Below are 24,547 nucleotides of genomic sequence, written 5' to 3'. Positions count from 1 at the left end.
TTCTATTATGCATAATTTTCATATTTCTACTTTACAGTATTATAACAAACCTATAATTTTATTTGCATGGTTATCATCGATATACTACCTGGTGTGTGTGTGTGTGGGGGGGGGGGGTATGTTTAATTTTATGCAGTTAGTTTTCCTATTTATTATATTGTTTAAATCCGTATTTTGTAATGTCAATAATCGAAATTTCAATTTTATTAATATTTGTTTTACCATCTGAATTATTTGTATGGATAGACAATGTATATCCGAGAGACAGTTGATGTACATTACTAATATACATAATCGGAAAACTTCGTTTGATTACGATTAGTTCCTTTCTGTATAATAACAACATCCTGTAATGATTTATTTACATGTATTTGGATATTAAACTTGACTCATTAATCATAAGAAAGATTGAAAAGTATTAAATACATATTGGTCCACGGGCTATGGAGAGGGGTACAAATCGTAATCAACACTGGGTTTCCCGGGATGACCCCCTTGTGGATTATGAAGAGAGGAAAGAGGTACGTTAGAACACAGATCGTTAGATGTGACTAATTCCTTAGAAATCGTTACGAATGGACTAATCCCCCTGCGTTAGTTAATTGCGCTAAACCCTACTTCGAAAGCTAATTCCCAGTTATCCATAATCCCTAGATTTTGCTTTTACATTGGGATGATATGTGAATGGACTAATCCCCGTGTATTAGTTCAGTGAGCTAATCCCTGCAGTGAGCTAATCCCTGCTTTGAAATCACGCTATCTGATTCCTCTAAATTTTATGTTTGTATTGGTATAATAAAACAGTTAAAAGTATATCATTGAGGGAGTTAACAAGATTCCAGTTCCCCTCGACCAGGACTATTTCCCTCGGCTTCGCCTCGGGAAATAGTTCTGGCCTTGGGGAACTGGAATCTTGCTAACTCCCTCAATGATATACTTTAACTGTATAATAAATCAGGTCTCTGCGACAATTGATTTACTTGCTAATTCAAATTTGAAAAAAAAGACACGATCGTGATCGAGTTTTGATTTTTTCCCCCTTCAATTTCTTACACATTCTCATTTCTCTACAAAAGTTGAATATACCTTCCACTAAATAAACTACAGTACATACTATTTAAAAATTAAAAACGGGAGAGGGGCTCATTTAAGGTGAGTAGGGTTCCATTAAATGCTTTTCAAAGTGCACAGAATGTACTGCAGTACCCGATCTTTGGACTTTTTAACATACTTGTATATTTGATTTAACTTTCTCTCTGTAACTTTACACAATGCTTCAAAATGTTTCATTTTACGGAGATAATAATTATTGCTTGAGCAATTTACCTAGCTAGTGTGGCATAATCTATGTGTATTAACAAGTCTGAAAGAATTGAGGAATTTGACCACGTCAAGCTTTTGTACGTTAGGAAGAAAACTGAGGCAAGTAAATTGCCTAGTGTTTTAACTGGGCAATGCTTGCTGAAGTGGCTGTAACATATTAAATATGGTTCAACATGAAATTCCTAAAAAAGATAAATTAAATATGAAGTTAATATTATTTCGAATTAGAAAAGGGTAACAAAAAACTTACCCCAGAAAAAGGTTAATAATTAAAAAAAAAAAGTTTATATACTCGTTGAAAATTCAGTAAGGTAAAAGATGGCGCAATTTTGAAACAAAAGTCTCTTGCCAAAATATCAAATTTTTACAATTCACGTTTTTTTCTTTAAAATATTTCGTGTTAAGTTAATTTCAATTTTCTTTTTATAATTCTAGCACGAAGCTGACAATAGGTCAGATGAAAAGGATTTAGAGTCTTTTGCCAACTCGATGAAGACAAGCAGATCCCTTCGGAAAGTCTTTGGACGCTTTGCTGAAAAAATCGCCATGCAAGGGGTGGGCTATATGAATTCTGCAAGATTCTGGTATTCAAAAGCTTTATGGGTGTTCCTACCTCTGGTGGCATTTGGCTGGATGATATTTCATCTCGTCCATCTCATAGCTCTGTTTCTGAAATTGCCCGTTCAGACCAAACTTTCTTTAGGATTCAACAGTCTTCAATTTCCAGCAGTTACAGTATGCAATTTAAATATCGTCAAGAAATCAAGACTCGGCTCTACCTCTGAGGAGTTGAGAAATCTCGTCACCCTGACTGATCCAGATAGATTTAATCCCAGTGATGAAATTCTAAAGGTAAGTTTTTAGCTGATGGGCAAAATTCTTGAAAAATATGCCTGGCAGAAGTTAAAAGATACTATCTGGGATTGTTCTCTCTCGATTTTTCAAGAATTGATCGAGGTGTTTATTGGGGGCATATAGTTATAAAGGAACTGTTGTTACAAATTAGTAAAACAAACTTGAATGCACTCACTCCAATTTCCATGAAATGCATTGGGCTGGAAATGAACTGTTGGTGATGATGATTATTCATATATCTTCAGAAAAGTTATCATGCTTTGTCATTTGCCACTTGGTTTTAGTTCTTAATGTTAAGCCCCTTTCTCAACCCGTCGGTTCCTTAGACTTAAATTTGCCAACAAAGGAATATATGCTGTTAACAATAGTAATATTCTTAATTATAAGAATGTTCAATCTTTTCAAGTTGAAATCTACATAGTACATGCTTCATTTCCAACAGATATACCCAAACTGTTGCTTCCAAATTTTTCAATTATAAACAAACCTTATAGTCCCTAGATATTGAACATCTAAAACAAAATCCTCTTATGTGTTCTTGCTCTTTTTCTTTAAGCTACAAACTATACACGTCATTACTGGTGATGTTAATATAGATAAAAAGAAGACCTAAAGCAATTATCCTGAAAGGTCCTTAATACAGGGAGACCCGATATTTCAATTGGTGTCAGAAGTGTTTTATAAATATAAAATTCAATCTATCATAAAGTCGAATGCTGACCTACGTTTTTCATACTAATTGATAGGCCATTATATTCACATTGAATTGTCTACGGATTTTTCCGTTTACCCGATCATGTCGACAGGGAATGCCTCCATGGCACCTGATCCTACCTCTGATAATTTTTTGAGGTCCGAGTTTTCTCTGCACCCGATTTGTTTTGTTTCAATGGACTATGATCATGATTACTATTCGTTGTCTTCATATTTCATGTATTAAAGAATCGTGCTAGAAAGTTTAAAGGCAATATGCAAATCATCTATCCTTTCTTTTTCACTAAATCGAAGATGCTAAAAGAATTAGAAAAACTAAAAGACAATGTTATGGTTCCAGCAGATAAGGCTTGAAATATCGTTTTTGTTCCTAAGGCTCATAAATTTAGTTGTATTTTAGAACTTGGTTGTAATTCTACTTTTGGAAATCCAACTTATACTCACAGTTCACTTTCAAAGGAAGAAATTAATCACATTTCAGTGTTTAATACTTTTACCAAGGTGAGTTAGATCTACCCTACCTATACTGGATTCCTAAACTTCATAAAAATTCCTACAAACAAAGATACATTGCCCGGTCCAGCAAATGCTCTACCAAGCCTTAAGCTATCTTTACTTCTAACAAAAATATTAAGTTCTGTAAAGGAAAATTTAAGACATACTGTCCTAAAGCATATTCTAGATGCGGTGTAATTCAGATGTGGATTCGCAAAAACGCCAAAGAACTTATAGAAAATTTTAAATCACCAAATTTTTCTAAAGTCAATAATATCAAACGTACGATTTTTCTACACCTTATACAAACATTAGTTACAATAAATTTAAAACATTCTGATTCTACACACAAGTACTCTGAAGTTGATATTAAAAGGATGCTTGAGTTCCTCATTGACAACATTGATGTCTTCGGAGACCAGGGCCCAGGGCTTGAATTAATAAGATTTGTGCTAAGATTCACACTTAAGTAAAAAAAAAATTCTTAGTTAAGAAAAAATTCTTAAGTTAAATTCAAAATATCAACGCATAAAAAATCCTGAACAAAAAGCGCACTCTTTTGTGATGGAGATATTTAGTTCCATGTGCATAAGAAGTCATCATCATTTTATCATTGCCCTGGGTCAGGATTCTTGTGTTCGGGTTGGACAATATTGATCATGCACTAAAAATGCATAATTTTTTTTAAATCTTCCATTCTCCTGGGTATTAAGCAGACTAAGTGAAGTACTTTTAATGACCAGATAAAATTGTAAATAAGATATGAGTAAATGAGAAAAATGGCATATCTTTGTACATTGAATGTCATTTAAAGACTAAAAGATGCCAGCGTGAATGGAAATGAGATGGGTTTACTATACATGTATGTGCTCAAGCATTATTTGTTTAATCCTGCATGGTGATAGTGAAAAATCTTAATGTATTAGCAGGACACTAAATAAGTCTGCTGTATGATTTGTTACCGGGGACGAGACTATCTATTTTGATGATCCTTGATTATCCCATCTATTTCTCTTGATTTTTGGCAACATGACTTCATCTATCAGTTTATTTTGTTTTTTATTTATACTTCTGTGGCTCCTTTACAATGTTGTATTATACTCATGTGACCGTTAAGGTCCTTGGATCTCTTGTTATTGAAGAAGCAGTTGACTATGATATCAAAATGCCTATCTTCAATTTTTCTAAAACAATAGACACATTATTTGAAGATAAATTGATATTTTAATGTTCACAAAATCTGTTAGCACTCTTGATAAGAAGACATTATCCAACAAAGCAAATCCGATAGATCTAATGATAAGAGCAGAAAGTTAAAACTTGAATGATATTCATTTATCTTTTTTGAATTTATTCATAAAATGCTCACATTTTTTCAGAGAACAAAAAGATTTATTGAAGATTTCGAGAACATCAATTTTGACAACATCACTGACTATGGAGACTATCATGAGGACCCAAGTTACAGGGACGAAGGGTTCGAGGACGCTGAAAGGGATGTCATTTACAAGGTGGAAAGGACTTTTAAAAAACTCTATATGGGCATGCCAAGGTATACCTCTTAATGCTGGCATTAGAGAAAGGCTCGAGTGAACTATTCTGATAAAAGTTTATCCATTGTTCGTCTAGCTTTTTTACATTCTTAACGTCTTTTACCTGAACTTCTTTCACAATTTCAACCAAACTTGGCACAAATTATTCTTCGTTGAAAAGAGAAAATCAAATGTTTAAGGGCTCCTCAAAGGTATATGCTTGAATATGTACAGAAAGCCAAAAGATAAAATTCTTCATTTAGATATCTTCTTCTTAAGAACAACTGGACCAGAAGAGATGAAACTCTGACATAATGTAAATTCATGTTTGCTTACATCATGAGGATGTCGCTTGTGTAATGCAGTGATTAGAGCGTTTGTTCTAGAGTCGAGGAGTAAGGAGGTGATATTTACGTCGCGGGTTCGAATCCCACTGCGGGACGTGGTTCTCTGGATGAGACTGTATAAACCCAGGGGCCATGTCGCAGTAGGTGCTGGCACGAAAAAGATCACTCTGCTCAAAGGCCGTAAGTGTCGAGTACAGGCCTTAATTTGCAGTCCTCCACAGGCAAGTTGTGGCGTCTCAATATCAGTGAAAGTTCTCGAAGGGACAATAAACAAAAAAAAAACAAACAAAACATCATGAGGGTCGCCACGACTACAATAGGGGTTTAAAAATTTAAAAATTTACCTTGAGATGTATATATATATATATATATATATATATATATATATATATATATATATATATATATATATATATATATATATATATATATATATATATATATATATATATATAATTTAAAAATGGCCTTGGTCAATAATATTAGTACTCACGCATCCTCAGGTAGTGCAGATTCAAATCTATGCAAATCATGGTCCCCAAGGTAAGGAAGGACCACAGTAAAGGATCACTTTTTCATGGGAATTTAAAATATCTAGAACAGGGGGTCATTAGTCTTATCGATATACAAGCATTGTTAGGTGATGCAGATTCAAGTTTAATTTTTCATATTGCGGTCGCCATAGATAGGGTTGGGACACACTAGACAATCAAAGCTTTTCATGAGATTAAACAGGAAAAATTTTGACAAATCTTCTCAAGAACAGCAGGGTTCAGATAAGTAATATCAAATGCAAGCATCATCTGAGTTTGTACAAAAAGATAAGGTAGAGCCAAAAGAAGGGAGCTAAGTTTTTATGGGAGCAAGAAGAAAAAATCTTTTATAACTTCTCTTAAAAATGCAGCACTGCAGAAATTGCTCAACCAAGTGTGGATATAATTGTTCAAGTCATGTCCTTTGGGGATAAGGTGGGGCTTGAATAGGGACTCAAATTTTACATGGGAATACATAAGAATATTTGTTTTCAAAAAAGGAGAGAAACAAGGTTATGATATATATCATTATATGCAAAGATTTCTACACTTTACAGTTTGCTTAAATTATGGACACTTGGGTTAGGATTGAGTTAAACTTGGATTCTAATTTACACAATACATTTATATACGGAAAAATCTTATAAGCAACTCTCTAGGACACCAATTCTACATTAGTGATCGTGATATTCAGAATGCCATTGTTATGTGGATTCAAGTTAGGTGAAGTCATGACACTTTCGAGCTAAGGTGGGCAACAATATGGAGTCCATAGGAATATAAATGGAAAACTCTTTTGAAAACAGTTTTTAAGACCTAAAGCACTAGGGCCAAAGTGACTCAGACCCCTCGACATCTTGTTTACATTATGATTCCTTCATATTACATGTGTTATTTTTTTTTAATGAACATTTTAAATGTTTATAATGGTTAACTGTCGTCAAAAATGCTTATAAAATACATGTGTATATCAACAAATGCAAAGACCGAGTTGATAAAGTAACCTATATTCGGGCAGGCATGGTAATCTGGTTAAAACATGTTGCAAAAGTAATTTTACATACGGCCATCTTTAAAAAATTGTTTGGTAGCCCTCTCCAGTCCGAATAGCTAAAATTGGCCCGATTGAAAAAATTTTTACCTCCAGGATTACTGTGTTATGCATTGCGGTAAATTGATTTTAAAAATTCAGCATTGATGTTGAAATTTTCTGGGGAAAATATTTCTCACCTACCTACCGACCCATTTTTTTTCATTCTGAATCGGGAGAGGGCAAACAAGCATTATTTTTAAGTTGGCCTAACAGTATTTGTCGATATTTTCAGGCAGATCAGAGTCTATGCTGGACACCAGATACAAGATATGCTGCTGGCTTGTTCCTTCAATGGCTATGAATGTTTTCCTAGGTGAGATCTGTTACTTGCTAAAGCCATGCTATTTTAAATATTTTGAGATAAATCAAAAGAACGCATTCCAACTCATGTACAGTTTAATATACGAGGGAAGGAGACGCAATGAATCTTCCCTCACCACTATTTTATATGCTTTTCTTCCAGCAATTTCACATTGATAAATACATCTGAATATGGAAACTGCTTCACCATAAAGTCAGCGAATTTCGTCGTCAGGAATCCGGGCCCATCTCCTGGTAAGTAAACCTTTATATTTCGCAAAAGTGATAATTGTGTTTGCTTGAGTTTTTCGAAATAACCTACTTTGTTGAGGTTTGATTCTTAATCTCTATAGTAGAATGAACATAAGATTTTAATTTCTAACCTGTATTTTTATTTATATATTAGGGTTGAGCTTGATATTTTATATTGAAAATTGGGAGTTCCTTAATGGAATAACTCAAAGATACGGCATGCGTGTACAGATCAACGATATAGGTTCATACCCTATGCCAGCCCAAGAGGGGATGTTCATTTCATCCTCATTTGAAACGCATATTGGTTTACGTTTAGTAAGATATGTATAAACTTGTATAAATATATTTAAAAGTTATTGTGAAAGTATTACTTTATAATATAAAAATACAGGAATAATTATGACATATAGATACAGGAATAATTTTCCTTCAGACACATGTAGAAAAGTACGGAAACAAAATCTGCCCATGGCTTCTTCTTATCGCAGTTTGGGAAGATATTTTTTACTCGGGTGATATAAGACAAAACAAGCTACTCGGATGATATTTTGCTATCCCTTCTTGTACAAGGCAAGGTTTTGTACAATGTTTAAAGTGAGTAACATTTTGAATATTATCAGCTTTCTCCCTGAGATGGCTGAGCCTATATTGGTATTTACATTATTTTCTATTGGTGAAATTCTTAGATTCAACCCCACTTCCCACCCAATTGCATCTTCTTGGGCCTTTCCGGCTTGCAAAAAAAAAAACCCACCTCGAATGTATTTACATCACCGGATGTTAAAAATTTATACAAAATGGAGTCGCTTCCTATTTATTAAAGTATTGGATAGACGAATTGAAAGACCCTTCTGCAGAATATTTTAGGCAATATCTTTACATTCAATGGAGTTAAACTCCATATTCCACAGATAAGAGAGCTCCCCACAATTGTTTCAATTTATGAAAAGGGGGTTGTCGTGGACGCCTACATAACACATTCGAGGTTGTTTTTCCGCTTGTCGGAAAGGCCCAAGAAGTTGCGATTTCCTCCCATCCTCACCCTTGAGGATGAGTTGTAAAACTTAAACCAATAACTTAAAGAAATCTTCCAAACTTTCTATCCCTTCCAAGCCCAACAACCGAATTATTTTCATGATAAGAATCATGAGTCTGAATTGTGAATTTATGACCAAAATGCAGGGTAAGGTTCATCATATCAGAATGAAAATACGTAAAACAAACTATTTTCATTTATATTCTTAGACAAAAAGAAATCAAACTGCTTACATGATTATTAGGAAATTTGAGTCTTCAACGAAAGATCATTGTCAGATACCCACGGGTGATCTCGTCTTTTACCCACCACCCGTGGGCAAACTCGCTGAAATATCGTCGATTATATTAAAAACAACCAATCAGAAAGTTCAAACTCTTCAATTTTGAAAATACGTTTTGAAGTTTGCTATTTATGGTAATATCGTGACGCCGTTAAAATTTTGTTTGAAAACGATAAAAGACACGCTTACATGTTACTGGCATTAAATACCGTTCAGGAATAATATAGGAGTACCTTTCTCAAACTGCTAAATGCACCGGCGAGTGGATTTGTTTGCAATCGGAAAAGCGTTTGTTATCGCCGATCAAACATACTTGTATGTAACGTTAACTGTGATTCGTTGATATACCATCGCGATTCTGTGCAGCAACCAATCAAATGACCCGTGCATATTAATTACATACGACGATATTTCGGCCATTCACTTTTGATAATTAATAACTATAAATAATGTATTTGAAAGATTAATAAAACAAGAGAATTATGCGAGATTTTTTATTGTGTAATGCAAAAAGTACTTTCATAGCTTTAATGATCAGGTAGACTTGTAAAATAGATAAATAAAAATGAGACAAAAATTACTTATCTTATTTAATTTTCTTCAAAGACCAAGAAAAGCCAATGTGCTAGGTTAAAATATGGGATTAAAAATAGTACATATGTACTAAGAGTTTCTTAATTAGTTAATAGTCTGCATGGTGATAGTGATAAATGGGGAACGGATTAGAACTTAATTTATGAGTTGTTACTGAATACTAGACTAATTATTTGGTTGATCTTAGTCATCCTATTTCTCTTGGTTTTGGGCAACAAAGCTTCATCAAACAGTTTTTATACTCTATGGATCTTCTAAATTGTTGTATTATACTCGACCGTTATATACTTGACCGTTAAGGCCCTTGGGCGTCTTGTTAGCTCACCTGAACCCAAGGCTGCAAGTAAACTTTTCTGATCAAAGAGTGCCAGGCGTCTATCTGTTGTCTGTAGTCTGTAAACTGTTTACATTTTCGACTTCTTCTCAAGAACCACTGGCCCAATTTCAACCAAATTTCCCACAAAGCATTTGGGTGAAGGGGATTTAAGTTTGTTCATAAGTTTGTTCACAATAAGTGCCGCCCCTCTTTTAAAGGGAGTTTATTAAGAATTCGTGAAAATTTTGTGGCATCTTTTAAAAATCTTCTCAAGAACACTGGGCAAGAAAAGATGAAACTTATGTGAAAGCTTCATTACAAACTCTATTTCCAATTTTGTTCATTTCGTAAGTTCCGGGGGAATATATAGGAAATGTCTTTGAAAATCTTCTCGAGAACAGCAAAGCCATGATTAGACATATTAGACATATTATAATAGAAGCAGTGTAGATTCAAGAACGTAGTGTAGATTCAAGTCTGAGGGTAGGTCAGGGCCACAAAATGGGATCAAAGTTAACCATAGGAATATAAAGGAAATATCTTTAAAATTCTTCTCCTCAAGAACAGCTAAGCCATTATTAGTCATATTAATACAGAGGTATCCTCAGGTAGTGTAGATTCAAGTCTGTTCAAATTAGGACCTCGGGGGTAAGGCGGGGCTGAAGCATGGGTCAAAGTTTTACATAGGAATATATAGGTGTAATGGGTAAGGGGCATTTGAGTAAAACGCATTAAAGACTTCAAATAGTGGAATTACCCAACAACCCTTAGAATGGACTAGCTAAACCGAAGGGTTTATAAGGCAAAGCTTTCAGAAAGTCAGGCATTCAGATGCTAGCTGAAGAAGTTGGATGTTGAATCAGCAATAAAGAAGTTAAGGTATTCCATCCCTAACAGCAACAGATTCAATGAAGTTGAATACATATAACAGATGTGTATGGGTTGAATACTCAGTGTATTCAGACATAATTGCTATTATGACTATTAGCATGTGAGGATGGGATGTTACCTAATTTATTACCTTGAATTTTGGTAAGAGTTATCTCCCTCTGTTTTTTAATTAATAATTAAAAAATTTAAACTTATCTGGTAAAAAAAAAATTGTTTTCAATTTGTCATTCTAATTCTAATGTTATAATTCATCTTTCCATCACGGTATTTATTAATATTCTTATTATTTGAATTTTTATTTTTTAAAAATTGCTTGTCCTCATAGACTTCAATGCAATCTTTGTTAATTAATTATTGCTTAGTTAATTACATTTTTGAAACTTTTTCTTGGTAAATCCTTTTCTATTGTAAAACGCTTCAAATTAATATCAGAGTATTATGTACGTGATGGACATTTAAGGATAGAGAATTTGGTCTTATTAGGAGTAAGAGTAAGAGCAAAATAAAAGTATAAAAGTTATAAACACCAGCGACATGTATCCTAAGGAACTGATGTTAAGTTCTGGGTGTAGTAAATCTGAAGAAGATTGAGACACCCGCTTCTTATCTATCAATAGAAACCTAGGGGAGAAACACGGTGCAAGTAGTACCTTACCCAATCCCCGTCTCTAGATAAGAGAAAATTTAAGTACTATATGATATACCCTCAGACAGAGCTGTCTTAATAATCATTCCAATCATTACGTCAGACAGAGTAAAGGGAAAACCTATATACATGTACCTATATATCCCTTGTAAGAGCCTGATCATACAAATTAGGTATGAAATATCTTAAAAATATTCTTCTCAAGAACAACTAAGCCATTATTAGTCATATTTAAAGTTTTTTTTTTAATCTAAATGTTTCGGATTTCCAAACGTTTCGGCATGAGCATCACTGAAGAGACATAATTGTCGAAATGCGCATCTGATGCATCAAAATTGGTATCGTATCAGATTTACATTATGACCCCTTGCTCGAGGCCTCTGCTGGTGGACTGTTAGTCCCCTAGGGTCTCTACAGCCCAGTAGCTACGTACTTCGGTACTAGATTGAAAATACGGATATATATAATTGCAATGGTAAAATTTAGAAATTTATTTCAAAATCTCCCTCATCTCATGCATAGCTCTGATCCTTCGACGTATTTGGCTCCAGTTTTTCAGCTCTTCAAATTTTGTTTTTATTTTAATATTTCGGATTTCTAACGTTTCGGAATGAGCATCACTGAAGAGACATAAATTGTCGAAATTCGCATCTGGTGCATCAAAAGTGGTACCGTATATGATTTACATTATACAGAAGCAACCTTAGGAATTGTAGAATCAAGTTTGTTCAAATAATGACCTCCAGAGGTTGGGGGCACAACAAAGGGTCAAAGTTTTGCATAAGAATATATAGGAATCATCTTGAAAAAATCTTTTGCTCAAGAAAAGCAAAGCAATGATTAGACATATTATTATAGAAGCATCTTCAAATAATTTAGATTCAAATTTGTTTCAAATTTAGGGTGGGTAGGGTAAAACCACAATGAGAGATCAGACTTTTATATAGGACAATTAGGGAAAAATCATCAAAATTCTTCTGTTAAGAACAGCAAAGCTTTGATTAGTAATATTGATATGTAAGCATCCTGGGGTAGTGTAAATTAAAGTTTGCCACCCACTACCCACTCTTTCAATAGTGAACTGATTTTTGCCTCTTCCTAGCCTAGGTGAGCAATGTGGTCCATGGGCCTCTTGTGTTTTAATGCATTCATCATTCGAGTACAAACATTATTACATACTACTAGTATAGCAAACCTTTTCATTATGACTAATATAACTCTACACGATTTTTCAACTGAGTGTGGATATATAAAATGACCATTAATAAAAATTATGCTGATTTTGCTTAAAAGAGTTGCTTAATCATCAAATATGTAAATTGCAGTATGACTCATTAATTTGCTTTCCTGAAAGTATTCTCCTTTCACAGACTGATTTAAATCGCATCCCACCACCTCAAAGAGAATGTGAAGATGGCATAAACTTTAAGGCACAAAACAAAATACAATATTCAAGATCAGTAAGTGCTCACAATTTCTCAGCTTGAAACATGTTGGAATTTGAAATTATTGTTGTTGTTTTTAGCTCTACTGGTCAGAGACCAGAAGAGCTTATGCGATAGTAAGGTGTCCGTCGTCCGTCCGTCTGTCTGTCTGTCTGTCTGTCTGTCTGTCTGTCTGTCCGTCTGTCTGTAAACAATTTTTCAAAACGCTACTCCTCCTACAGTTTTGGTCTGATTTCAATATAACTTGGCACATAAGTAGACTACACTAAGATGCATAATTTAGTGCATCGGCTTTTGATTTCGATGAACGGTGTTGCCATGGTTACTAAAAATAGAAATTTCTGTGAAATTCCTTTAAAACGCTACTCCTCCTACAGTTTTGGTCTGATTTCAATATAACTTGGCACACAAGTAGAATACACTTAGATACATAATTTAGTGCATCGGTTTTTGATTTCGATGAACGGTGTTGTCATGGTTACTAAAAATAGAAATTTCTGTGAAATTCCTATAAAACGCTACTCCTCCTACAGTTTTGGTCTGATTTCAATATAACTTGGCACACAAGTAGACTACACTAAGATACATAATTTCGTGCATTGGTTTTTGATTTTGATGAACGATGTTGCCATGGTTACTAAAAATAGAAATTTCTGTGAAATTCCTTTAAAACGCTACTCCTCCTACAGTTTTGGTCTGATTTCAATATAACTTGGCACACAAGTAGACTACACTAAGATACATAATTTAGTGAATCGGTTTTTGATTTCGATGAACGGTGTTGTCATGGTTACTAAAAATAGAAATTTCTGTGAAATTCCTATAAAACGCTACTCCTCCTACAGTTTTGGTCTGATTTCAATATAACTTGGCACACAAGTAGACTACACTAAGATATATAATTTAGTGCATCGGTTTTTGATTTTGATGAACGGTGTTGTCATGGTTACTAAAAATAGAAATTTCTGTGAAATTCCTATAAAATGCTACTCCTCCTACAGTTTTGGTCTGATTTCAGTACAACTTGGCACACAAGTAGACTACACTAAGATACATAATTTAGTGCATCGGTTTTTGATTTCGATGAACGGTGTTGCCATGGTTACTAAAAATTGAAATTTCTGTGAAATTCCTTTAAAATGTTACTCCTCCTACAGTTTTGGTCTGATTACAGTCTAATTTGGCACACAATAAGAATACACTAAGATACATTATATATATTTCGGTTTTTGATTTCAGTGAATGGTGTTGTCATGGTTACTAAAAATAGAAATTTCTGTGAAATACTTTCAAAATGCTACTCCTCCTACAGTTTTCGTTTGATTTCAATTTAATTTGGCACAGAAGTAGACTACATTAAGATACATAATTCTATTGATTGTTTCTTGTTGCAAAGTTTCAAATCAAAGTGCTACTTTTCCTTTGTTATACGTACAGACCAGTAGAGCTACAGTCTCATCAGAGACTTCTGGTTATGATAGATTTTGAAAAGAAGTGACTTTTAATACAGGTGTGTCGTAGCTGTAAGCAGTCGGCCATGTTGAATGAATGTAGGTGTTTTGCTCGAGAATACAGGGAGCTCTTTCATTTTACCAATTACACCAATAAAAATAAATGGTGCCGGACAAACATAGGTACGTAAAATGTCATTTAAGTAATCTGATAACAGGGGATATAAGCTTAGGGATATTATAGGGGGATTGTCAGTATATAGAACGGGTGAAGTTGTACTTAACTTTCAGAGTTATCACAGAGAATTCATTTGGAAATGTAAATAAAATACGACCCGAAATCACGATCGACAACGTCTTCTCTTTCGCTAGTCTAATCATTACAAAGTTGCGTCCTTCTCTTCTGTTGATCAAGTTGGCTTCCTAAACAAGAACTGTAAAGCATTTCTCAACAAATTTAACAAAGTTTTACATGTATACACACTTTTTCCGAGTACCCAGGCACTCGATCGGAAAATCGTCCTAGTAACCGATTAAAAAAAATTGACCGATTTGAGATATATATATATATATATATATATATATATATATATATATATATATATATATATATATATATATATATATATATATATATATATATATATATATATATATATATATATAATTCTGGTTGTAACTCGCCATTTGATTTAATAGAAAGGTAAACATGAGATTCCTACGTTACAATTTGACTTGCGTCAAAAACTTATTAATCCATTTGATGTAAGATATTAAAATTTAGTACAATTTAAAAGTAAAAGTAAAAAAATGATGTTGTCTTAATCTTCACATTTAATGATAGGAAAATAAATGATAAGGAATGGATTTAATAGCTATCGAAGTTATACTTGTATAACCTGGATAGGACTTGCTTCTGATTTTTAAAAGATGCCATAAATTTTTCAATAATTCGTAATTTTCTCCCCTTGAAAGAAGGTGGTCTATTTGAACAAATTTAGATTCCCTTTACCCAGGGATGCTGTGTGGCAAGTTTGCTTGAAATTGACCCAGTGGCTCTGGATAAGAACATGAAATTGTAAAAAGTTTACGACGACAACGACAGACTACGGACAAAACCTCACTTGAGTCTTTGGCTCATGTGAGCTAAAAAGCGTAAACTGCTCCAATCCAGATTACCCTTAAACAATCACTTCAAAATAACCCCAAATTGTATGAAAAATATAACGTCAAGCGAATCTTTACTTTTTGACGCAAGTCATTGTAGACAACACAGTTTAAATGATATAAAGTTAATTTTCTATCCAATCAAATGGCACATTACAACCTAAATCAAATGATACAATATTGTTTATTATGTCTGTCATGTTATTATGTACAATGAAATTGGTAGGGTACCAGGTATTATTGACTTTTGTCTGAGTATTTCAGTATTTAGATTTACGGAGTATTTTTACTTCTTGAGTACAATATATGATTCTTCAGAATCTCTTTGTGTCAGAAAGATAATGAAGGAATTTGATATGAAGCAAAGGCAGTGCTCTTGTTTGAATCCATGCAAGTTAGAGAATAATGATTATCAGTAAATTCAAAATTATCAAAAGTCTTTACATTGAAAAGTTCCAGGAATCAGAAAAATGTTGATTTCATCGATATCTTGTCTACGTTATTTGCATGGTACATAATATTTAACAAAAATAAAATTTTAGTCCTCTCATTTATTTCTATATTGATTTTTTTTCCAGTGAGAAAAAATATTCGTTATTTCCAAGCAGTCGACAGTGGCCAACAACAGAATATGCTGTATATTGTAGTTTTGCCTTCATTTTTAGCCATAACAATGTAAACTAGAAATCCATAACGAAATCTGAAAACAATACCAATAAGACAATATTTTTATTAAATATTCAACCAAATTCATAGAATAAAATTATGGGATTTCTTTTCAATATTCTTGCAGTAAGAATTGCTGTGGAATCTTCATTGTTCGCGGGGGACCAATGTTCGTGGGCCACTTTTTACATGAATAAACATCCATACAACTGTAGTTTTGTCAACATATCAGTTCATTGAATCTTCTACATATACAAGTTACACACGAAATTTCGTCCCCAAGAACCAGCAAAATTTTGGCTAATCACAAACGATTAAAATGATTCCACAACTTATATGTTTAATTTCATCAGAAAGAAAGCATCGTTAAGATTTTTTTTCAAAAAAATTAGAAAAATTGTTTCATTTTTCAGACTACCTTTATTCAAGGCCTATGTGAAGAATTTCCCAGTAAGTGTGAGAGAATCGTCAACCTAACTCGTGATGATCGATCATTAGGGTAAGTTACATTTCTTTTTAGTATGATTTTCATCATTTTATTTAGGCTGGCTGAAAGTAATTCTAAGTTTAATGTCACCTAAAAACTTCAAAAACTACGAGGGAAGGTGAAAAAAATAAGTAAACAAAAACTTCAAACAAATGAGTATTTACTTATGTCATGGGTAAGTTACATTTATTTTTAGTCTGCCATTCATCATTTTATTAAAACCTGCGAGGGATAGTGAAAAAATAAACAAAAACTTCAAACAAATGAGCATTAATTACTTATGAACATGAATCAATATACTGTAAATTTCTGTGCATTATGTTGGCTTATTATAAGTTTAAGGGTCAGTTTAAATGATGGACTCGTCTCAAATATACTTCATACAGGGTCTAAATGCTTTTTATTTCCTATAGAATAGAGTTTTTAGTTGCTTAAAGTAAAAGAAAACAGGAATCGAAACTTTAAAAATACTGTTTGTTTTTTCAAAGTGCCGATTTCTCCCAAATCTACGCACGCAGGTGACTTTAAACATAGAACCTACTTTCGACAATGTTAAAGAGCGCTCTTTATATTAGCAGGGGCCTATATATATATATATATATATATATATATATATATATATATATATATATATATATATATATATATATATATATATATATATCCCATGTTTACCCCTTTATCCCGTGGATATGACTCATTGGATAATTTTTTTCATAATCCACAGTTAAGTGCAGTTGTGACGTCACAATGGTTTTTGCGTTAGAGTAATGAAGTAGAATAAAGTGGAGTCCTATATAAAACAGTGTAAAACATTGGTTGTGAAGTATTAAACATGGGATAAAAAGAATCTCCCATGATTTGTAGTTGGATATGACTTTTATCCAACTCGTTGTGTGTTTTTATCCCCTCGCCAAGGCTCGGGGATAAAAAAAACACACAACTCGTTGGATAAAAATCATATCCAACTACAAATCATGGGAGATCCTATATATATATATATATATATATATATATATATATATATATATATATATATATATATATATATATATATATATATATATATATATGTATGTATGTTTGTATGTATATACACACTTAACAAAACCTCTAAGTGTTCACTATAATAAATGTATTTATTTAAAATTTACATGATAGAATGGTATGATATTTTCAAATTATTATAACCAATGCGTTTTCTTAACAATTGTCGAAAGAAAATCAATTAACACCGACGAAAACCAATGTCCCGTGCCGAAGCTTAAAAACAATAAATCGGTACTTTACGACACGTGTTTTATGTAATCAGCTTCTTTTTGTGACCATTATCGTAAGAACGGGTTTAATTAAAAAACACAAAACATGGGCAAAAAGACCTTTGAGGAAAGAGGGAGAGCTGTTGGAATGTTGATATCTGGACCATCCTTACGACATGTTTAACTCATTTTTATTTTAGTGTTTATTTGTCCTTGATATTACTTTTAAAAATTAACATCCAGTATAAAAATCCATTTAAACACATATTTCTATAGGTTGTGCGTTATTTTCAACTTTTCAAATTTGAAAGCTTTGGACAAAATTTAACCAAACCGGAAGTGATCTGGATCATTGTCTGAGGCCAAGGTTTTGCGTTACAGTCAGGTTAAAAGATTGTTACATTGGTCCTGAACCACTTTAGAAACATTTAAATAAGCAACTTCCATTGTAAGAAAATGGCAAACAAATTGGTGCTCATGGCAGTCCAGTATCATCTCAAACAGTCTGAATCATCCTTAAAAAGGTACACTTACGTGCGAGACACCCAAAGAGGTTGAAGTGTTGACCAAAAGGCATCTGTGTGATGCACTGGCCTGAAAATCTGAATCCCATTGAACACATTTGGGACTTTTAAAAGGAATGTCACCCCCCCCCCCCCCCCCCACGCAGTTTCAACGGTTTAGAAAGATCCATACAGCAGGTATGGCAGCAGATAGGTCAACCTCCTATTCAGGGGTACGTGGTATCCATGAGAAAAGGATGTTGTGCAGTAATTAGAGCAAGTGATGGTTTTACTCCATAGAGATTATTTTATGTGAATTTTCATTTTGAGGGTACATCATGTCCTTCACACTTTGCTTTAAAGTCTGACGAGATACCTACATGAAATTTACGCAACATCGAACTGAAATTTGTTTCATTAATCATGAATTTAAAAAAATTACTTATGGTATGCATTTGTTCTTTATAACTTGAAAAATGTTAGGTGAACACTTAGAAGTTTGGTTCAGTATATATATATATATATATATATATATATATATATATATATATATATATATATATATATATATATATATATATATATATATATATATATACGCCCCTGTTTTTAGTACATGTAATTATTTTTTTCTGTCAGGCAAAAGATAATACTACTTGCTTCTTTTTCAGGTTCAATTTTTTAAAATTAATTATTTATTATGAAGATCTTAATTACCAGGTGTTCGAAGAGGAACTCGAAATAGAGGTAAGTTATTACTTTAAACATTGTGCCAGTGACAAGTATAGATAGTAGTTTTCTTTTTTAAAATTGGAATCTACAAAATTTCAACTTTCTCTCTTTAAACTTAGGTCCGCTGAAATATGGCTGAAATATTGCCGACTCGGCGTAAAACAATAATAAACAATCAATCTTTAATCTTGCGAATGTTTGTTGAAGTAATTTCTAGGATAGAATTATTTTGTTTTTATTTTCATGTCAAATTAGAACTTTACTCAAGACTGAAAACTATTGAGGTTCGTTAATCAGGAAAGTTGCATCCATAGTGTGAACAAGATGATATGACTAACATTTACATACTACCGGTATATACATGTATATATTTTGTAGACTGTCCAGTTTGCATCAGATGTGGGTGGAGCTATTGGTTTGTGGATTGGTCTGTCTGTTTTAGCCATCTTTGAAGTAGTTCAATTTTTTGTAGGGCTCTGTGCATATGGGGTACACGTTTGGCGATTCAGTAATAGGAAAGCAAACGAAGAAGAAAAGAGGAAACAAAAAGAATTGATTAAAAACACAAAACGGATATGATACTAAAAAATGTCAAAATTTTATGAGAAATTTTAAAGAATAAAACCAACATTGGAATGCAGGATCCTTTGTGAATTAACAGACGCTTAAAAAGCTATTGTCTTTGTTAGATGAAGTTATAAGTACAAAAAGTTTCACAGAAGTTGATGCCATTTACGGACCAGGGGATGGTCAAAAAGTGTTACATAAAATTAACGTACATGTATATATATGTATACATTATACAACCTGATTAAAATTAGAACTTTGATGCGCTCCAACTAGATCTCTAAACTTTGTGTCATCCTCTGGCTACCAGGAATATCGGAGTCGTCTTATCAACTCTTTACCAAAGTAGAAGTTTACAATGTAATCACTGAAGAATAAATGTGATTTAAAACCCAAAGACTAGATATGGACGTCTGTAACGTATTTATTAGAAAAGAAAAATGTCTCTAAAAGCAATCTATGTCAAATAATTGATTAATTCGAAACAAAAAAAATTCGTTATGGACTGGGTGTCTGAAAATGTTTAAGATTCCTTTTGAAGAAAACCAGAAGTCTCTGTCGAGACTTTAGCTCTACTGGTTTGTACTTATAACAATTAAGGAAGAGAAAAGTAGCACTTGGACTTGAAACTTTGCAACAGCAATAAATAAATAGTAAATATTGTTTTACTCTCTTTTTGTGGCAAGATGAATTGCAATCTGACTAAAACTGTAGAAGGAGTAGCCATTTAAAAGAAAATCAAAAAAATGATAAAAAGAATTATGTATCTCAGTTTAATCTACTTGTGTGCCAAGTAATGTTGAAATCAGGCCAAAACTGTAGGAGGAGTGGCATTTTGAATGTATTTCAAAGAAATTTCTATTTTTAGAAACCATGGCAACACCGTTCACTGAAATTATGTATCTTAGTGTAGTCTACTTTTGTGCCAAGTTATATTGAAATAAGACCAAAACTGTAGGAGGAGTAGCATTTTGAACGTATTTCACAGAAATTTCTATTTTTAGTAACCATGGAAATACCGTTCATCGAAATCAAAAACCGATATACGGAATTATTTATCTTAGTGTAGTCTACTTGTGTGCCAAGTTATATTGAAATCAGACTAAAACTGTAGGAAGAGTATCAATTTGAAAGTATTTCACAGAAATTTCTATTTTTAGAAACCATGGCAACACCGTTCACTGAAATTATGTATCTTAGTATAGTCTACTTTTGTGCCAAGTTATATTGAAATCAGACCAAAACTGTAGGAAGAGTAGCATTTTGAAAGTATTTAACGGAAATTTCTATTTTAAGTAACCATGGCAATACCGTTCACCGAAATCAAAAATCGATCGGATGAGTAGCATTTTGAAAGTTTTTCACAGAAATTTCTGTTTTTAGATAACATTGCAACACCATTCATTGAAATCAAAAACCGATACACAGAATTATGTATCTTAGTGAAGTCTACTTGTGTACCATGTTATATTGAAATCAGACCAAAACTGTAGGAGGAGTAGCATTTTGGATGTATTTTACAGAAATTTCTATTTTTAGTAACCATGGCAACACCGTTCACCGAAATCAAAAATCGATATACAGAAAAATGTATTTTAGTGTAGTCTTCTTGTGTGCCAAGTTATATCGAAATCAGACCAAAACTGTAGGAGGAGTAGCATTTTAAAAAATTGTTTACAGACAGACAGACAGACAGACGGACGACGGACATATTACTATTGCATAAGCTCTTCTGGTCTCTGACCAGTAGAGCAAAAACGAGGCGATGACAGGGGTGAGCGTTTGTTGGTGAGATATCAGTGTACAAACTACCTCGTCCTTTTTTTAATTCTATCCAATGCATGTGGTCAAGTGCTTTTTTTCATGGAATCATTATTTGTAACATAACTTATAAGGTCATACTAAAATTTGTCCAAATACATGTATGTTGAAGAGATATTGTTGGACTTTTTTCTACCCCGCTTGAAAAGTGAGGTATATAAGGATGGGGGTGTCCGTTCGTAACACTTAGAGATAGCTATCCCGTAGCAGCTACTCCTATTACACCACTGAATGCAATTGAATGAAATTTTCACCAATTCTTTATTACATAGTGGCATTTTGCATCTCCTATTTTGTGTTTCAGTCCTCTTACTTTATGCTCTGATAGGACAATGGGTATTTTGGGTTTCCCACAGCAAAAAAAAGTACTTTGGCGTTTTACTCCTGGGAGCGGAGGGTATCATTTTTTGAGCTCAGTGCTCGCGAACAGTATCTCTAGTTTCTTATAGATTTGATGTACTTGGACGTCATGTTCAAATGAGTCATTTAACCCCATATTCCCTACAAATGTACAGGTTTGAGCGACAAATTTGCTTATATTGAAAGATATTTTCAACTTATCATACCTGTTAAAAAATAAAGTGGGTATTTAGGTTCTTTCCAACTTACTGCTAAGCGAATTTATTCCTAAAACGGAATAAAAGTCTTTCAAATACGTAATCTGTCTCAAAAACACGTAGGTGACAGGAGGTGGTAATGAACAAGTTACCAAGAAACAGATATCAAATGTGACGTGTAAAATAAATAGAGTTAGTATAATATTCATTTCTGTATAAGGACAGGTAGTTTATTTAATGAACTATATTTTTATATTTAAACGATTATTCACAAGAATTAACAGATTACATGATTCAATTCTAGTTGCCGACAGAATCCCGTTTCTTTCAAATACCAATTCACGAATGGATAACGTTTTCTATTTGGGGTCCAAAGTCATGTATTAATGAATTTTAAAACCATTCATCTGTTCATCTGTTCATTTAAATACTTCCTTATTTTTTAACACTCAAAAAACAAATGAAAAGGTAGTACTGGCTAGATAGATTTAATGAATTTTCTGCAGGATGTTTTCTTTTCAACCACTTATAGACCACAACTTAAACTTTCTAGAAAACTTCTCATGGAAAAATGTGCTTTTCCTCATTTATTTGACTCTTCTTATCAACTTTCGAGTGATCCGTGTTTCCTAGAAGGAGGGGGATTTAAGCTCAAAAAGGTTCGGGACCGGAGACCCCCTTCCCAATTGTTAAATGCTTCATTTAATACTATATTTAAGGTAGATACAAACAAAATGATTGAGATGGGCATCAAATAGACTTTAAGAATTTTGGGGGGGTCACTCAAAGACCATCTAAAATGAACGTTGTCTTCAACAAGGACGTAATGTCCTTTCTATGAATTTTGTAAATCCCATTCGAGAATTTTTCACTCATACAGAGACGTCACCTCCGGCGAGGGGCTTCAAATTTAGGCCTATACTCGACACTCAGGGTCATTGAGCAGTGAAGGTTCTTAATCAGTGCCAACGCCTACCGTGACACGGGGTTTTTAAGGTCTCATTCGAAGGACCCGCAACTTTCTCTTCGAAGTGACGAGCGTTTGACGAAGGAACAGTTGCTTCCTATTTTTATCGACTTAGGTAAGTCGCGGCCGTGATTCGGAGACAGGACGTACCGATCACGGAGCGAGCGCCATTTCAGAGGGAAATTTTAAGTCAATCAAAAAAGCTAAGTCTTGGAAATGATTTTAAAAAGCATTATATCTTTGAAAATTGTCTTTTCTACTAAGTAGAAATATTTCTATCTCCATTTTTATAAAAAAAAAATACCTTGCCCTCTCTCATTTTTGTAAATTGTTCAGGCCCTAGGGTTGGGTTAAGTCGGTCTTATATTGAATGTACATTACAATTCTGAATATCTTGATTACTCACAGACTTTTTCACGATTATAAAATGTACTTTAATAGAAAATTAAGTTCAGTTCATGGCTTCTGGGTCAAGAGTTCAGGCCCCCTTGGTAGAAACTTGAAACGCAATCAACTTTGAACATCTTCTGCATTCAGAAAGGGAAATGTTGCACGGTTATAATGAGCACTTAGACCCAACAAAATTTCTAAATTTTGAAATTCAAGCCTTGTGAATCAGACCATGCCTAAGGGTGGAGCAAAGTTGTTCAAATATTGAATTTCGCTGTGTGGTGTACTTTTAAAAAAAATATTGTTTACATGATTGCTATTTATACTCGACCCATTACTTAAATTGAAAAAAATTAACAACTTTGAATTAATAATAAAAAAAATATGAAAAAAATTAGAAGAAAAGAAGGTGGATGGAGATACAGGACACAAGAAATATAGATATATGCATTTAATAAAATGAAATAATTATAAATGAAAATTTCTCGCATATGTACCTCCAGCGGACTTCACATTTCATTTAATTCATTTGAAAAAAAAAATCACACAATGAGTTTTACCACTGTAACATGGTAAAACTTAAAAACACATGGAGCGTACGTATTACATACTTTCAAACACGTGTTGAACATGCGTTCACACGTTTGGTTACCATGCAAAAGTCGATACAGTGACATTGTTTGTAAATACAGCCTGTCGTTAGGTCGAAAGTTGACTGCTGTTTTTCATAAAAATTGGAAGACCATTATTTCCATTCTGAATTGAGTCAGTAGAGCGCTCGCTCCGTGATCGGGAGGTCGTGAGTTCGGATCTTGGGTGCGACTGACCTAAGGCGATAAAAAATGGGTAGCAACTGTTCCCTCGCCATACTCTCGGCACTTTGAAATGAAAGTTGCGGGTCCTTCGGATGAGACCTTTAAAACCGAGGCCCCGTGTCACGGCAGGCGTTGGCATGTTAAAGATCCCTCACTGCTCAATGGCCCTCAGTGCCGAGTAAAGGTCAAAATTTGAAGCCCTTCACCGGTATATGGTGACGTCTCTATATGAGTGAAATATCTCGAATGGGACGTTAAACAACATACATTCAATCAATCATTCTGAATTGTTTACGTATTTCGTTTATCCGATCAAGACAAGGCTCAAGACGGGTGTGACCGGTCGACACAATACGCTTACTCCTCCAGCTCAGATGTTGTCCAAAGTCTGTGTTTGCTTTATTAACAATAAAAATCGTTAAATTGGACTTTTCAGCATAATTATTATTCGTTATCTTCTAATTTCATTATAGCTGCAGAACTGTAGCGTTTTGGTGTTATATTTTA

The 24,547-nt window shown here is 33.5% G+C and overlaps 1 protein-coding gene across 1 annotated transcript; it reads left to right on the top strand.

Moving 5' to 3' along the window:
* The first annotated feature begins 443 nt into the window (after positions 1-443).
* Positions 444-19,527, top strand: LOC133203769 (amiloride-sensitive sodium channel subunit beta-like). The gene is given in 13 exon segments (XM_061339559.1): positions 444-540; positions 1,781-2,175; positions 4,767-4,939; positions 7,125-7,205; positions 7,356-7,447; positions 7,599-7,762; positions 12,584-12,673; positions 14,169-14,292; positions 15,595-15,670; positions 15,855-15,912; positions 16,356-16,441; positions 18,863-18,938; positions 19,302-19,527. Coding segments are annotated over 13 exon segments (1,713 nt in total). The 3' UTR covers positions 19,503-19,527.
* The last annotated feature ends 5,020 nt before the right edge of the window (positions 19,528-24,547 follow it).

The sequence above is a fragment of the Saccostrea echinata genome, unplaced genomic scaffold, assembly GCF_033153115.1.
Source record: "Saccostrea echinata isolate AGI-Se365-2 ecotype Australia unplaced genomic scaffold, CSIRO_AGI_Sech_v1 ptg000002l, whole genome shotgun sequence".
In the NCBI taxonomy this organism is placed as follows: Eukaryota; Metazoa; Mollusca; class Bivalvia; order Ostreida; family Ostreidae; genus Saccostrea; species Saccostrea echinata.
Note: the sequence above shows the minus strand (reverse complement) of the source record. Positions and strands in the feature narration are given on the sequence as shown.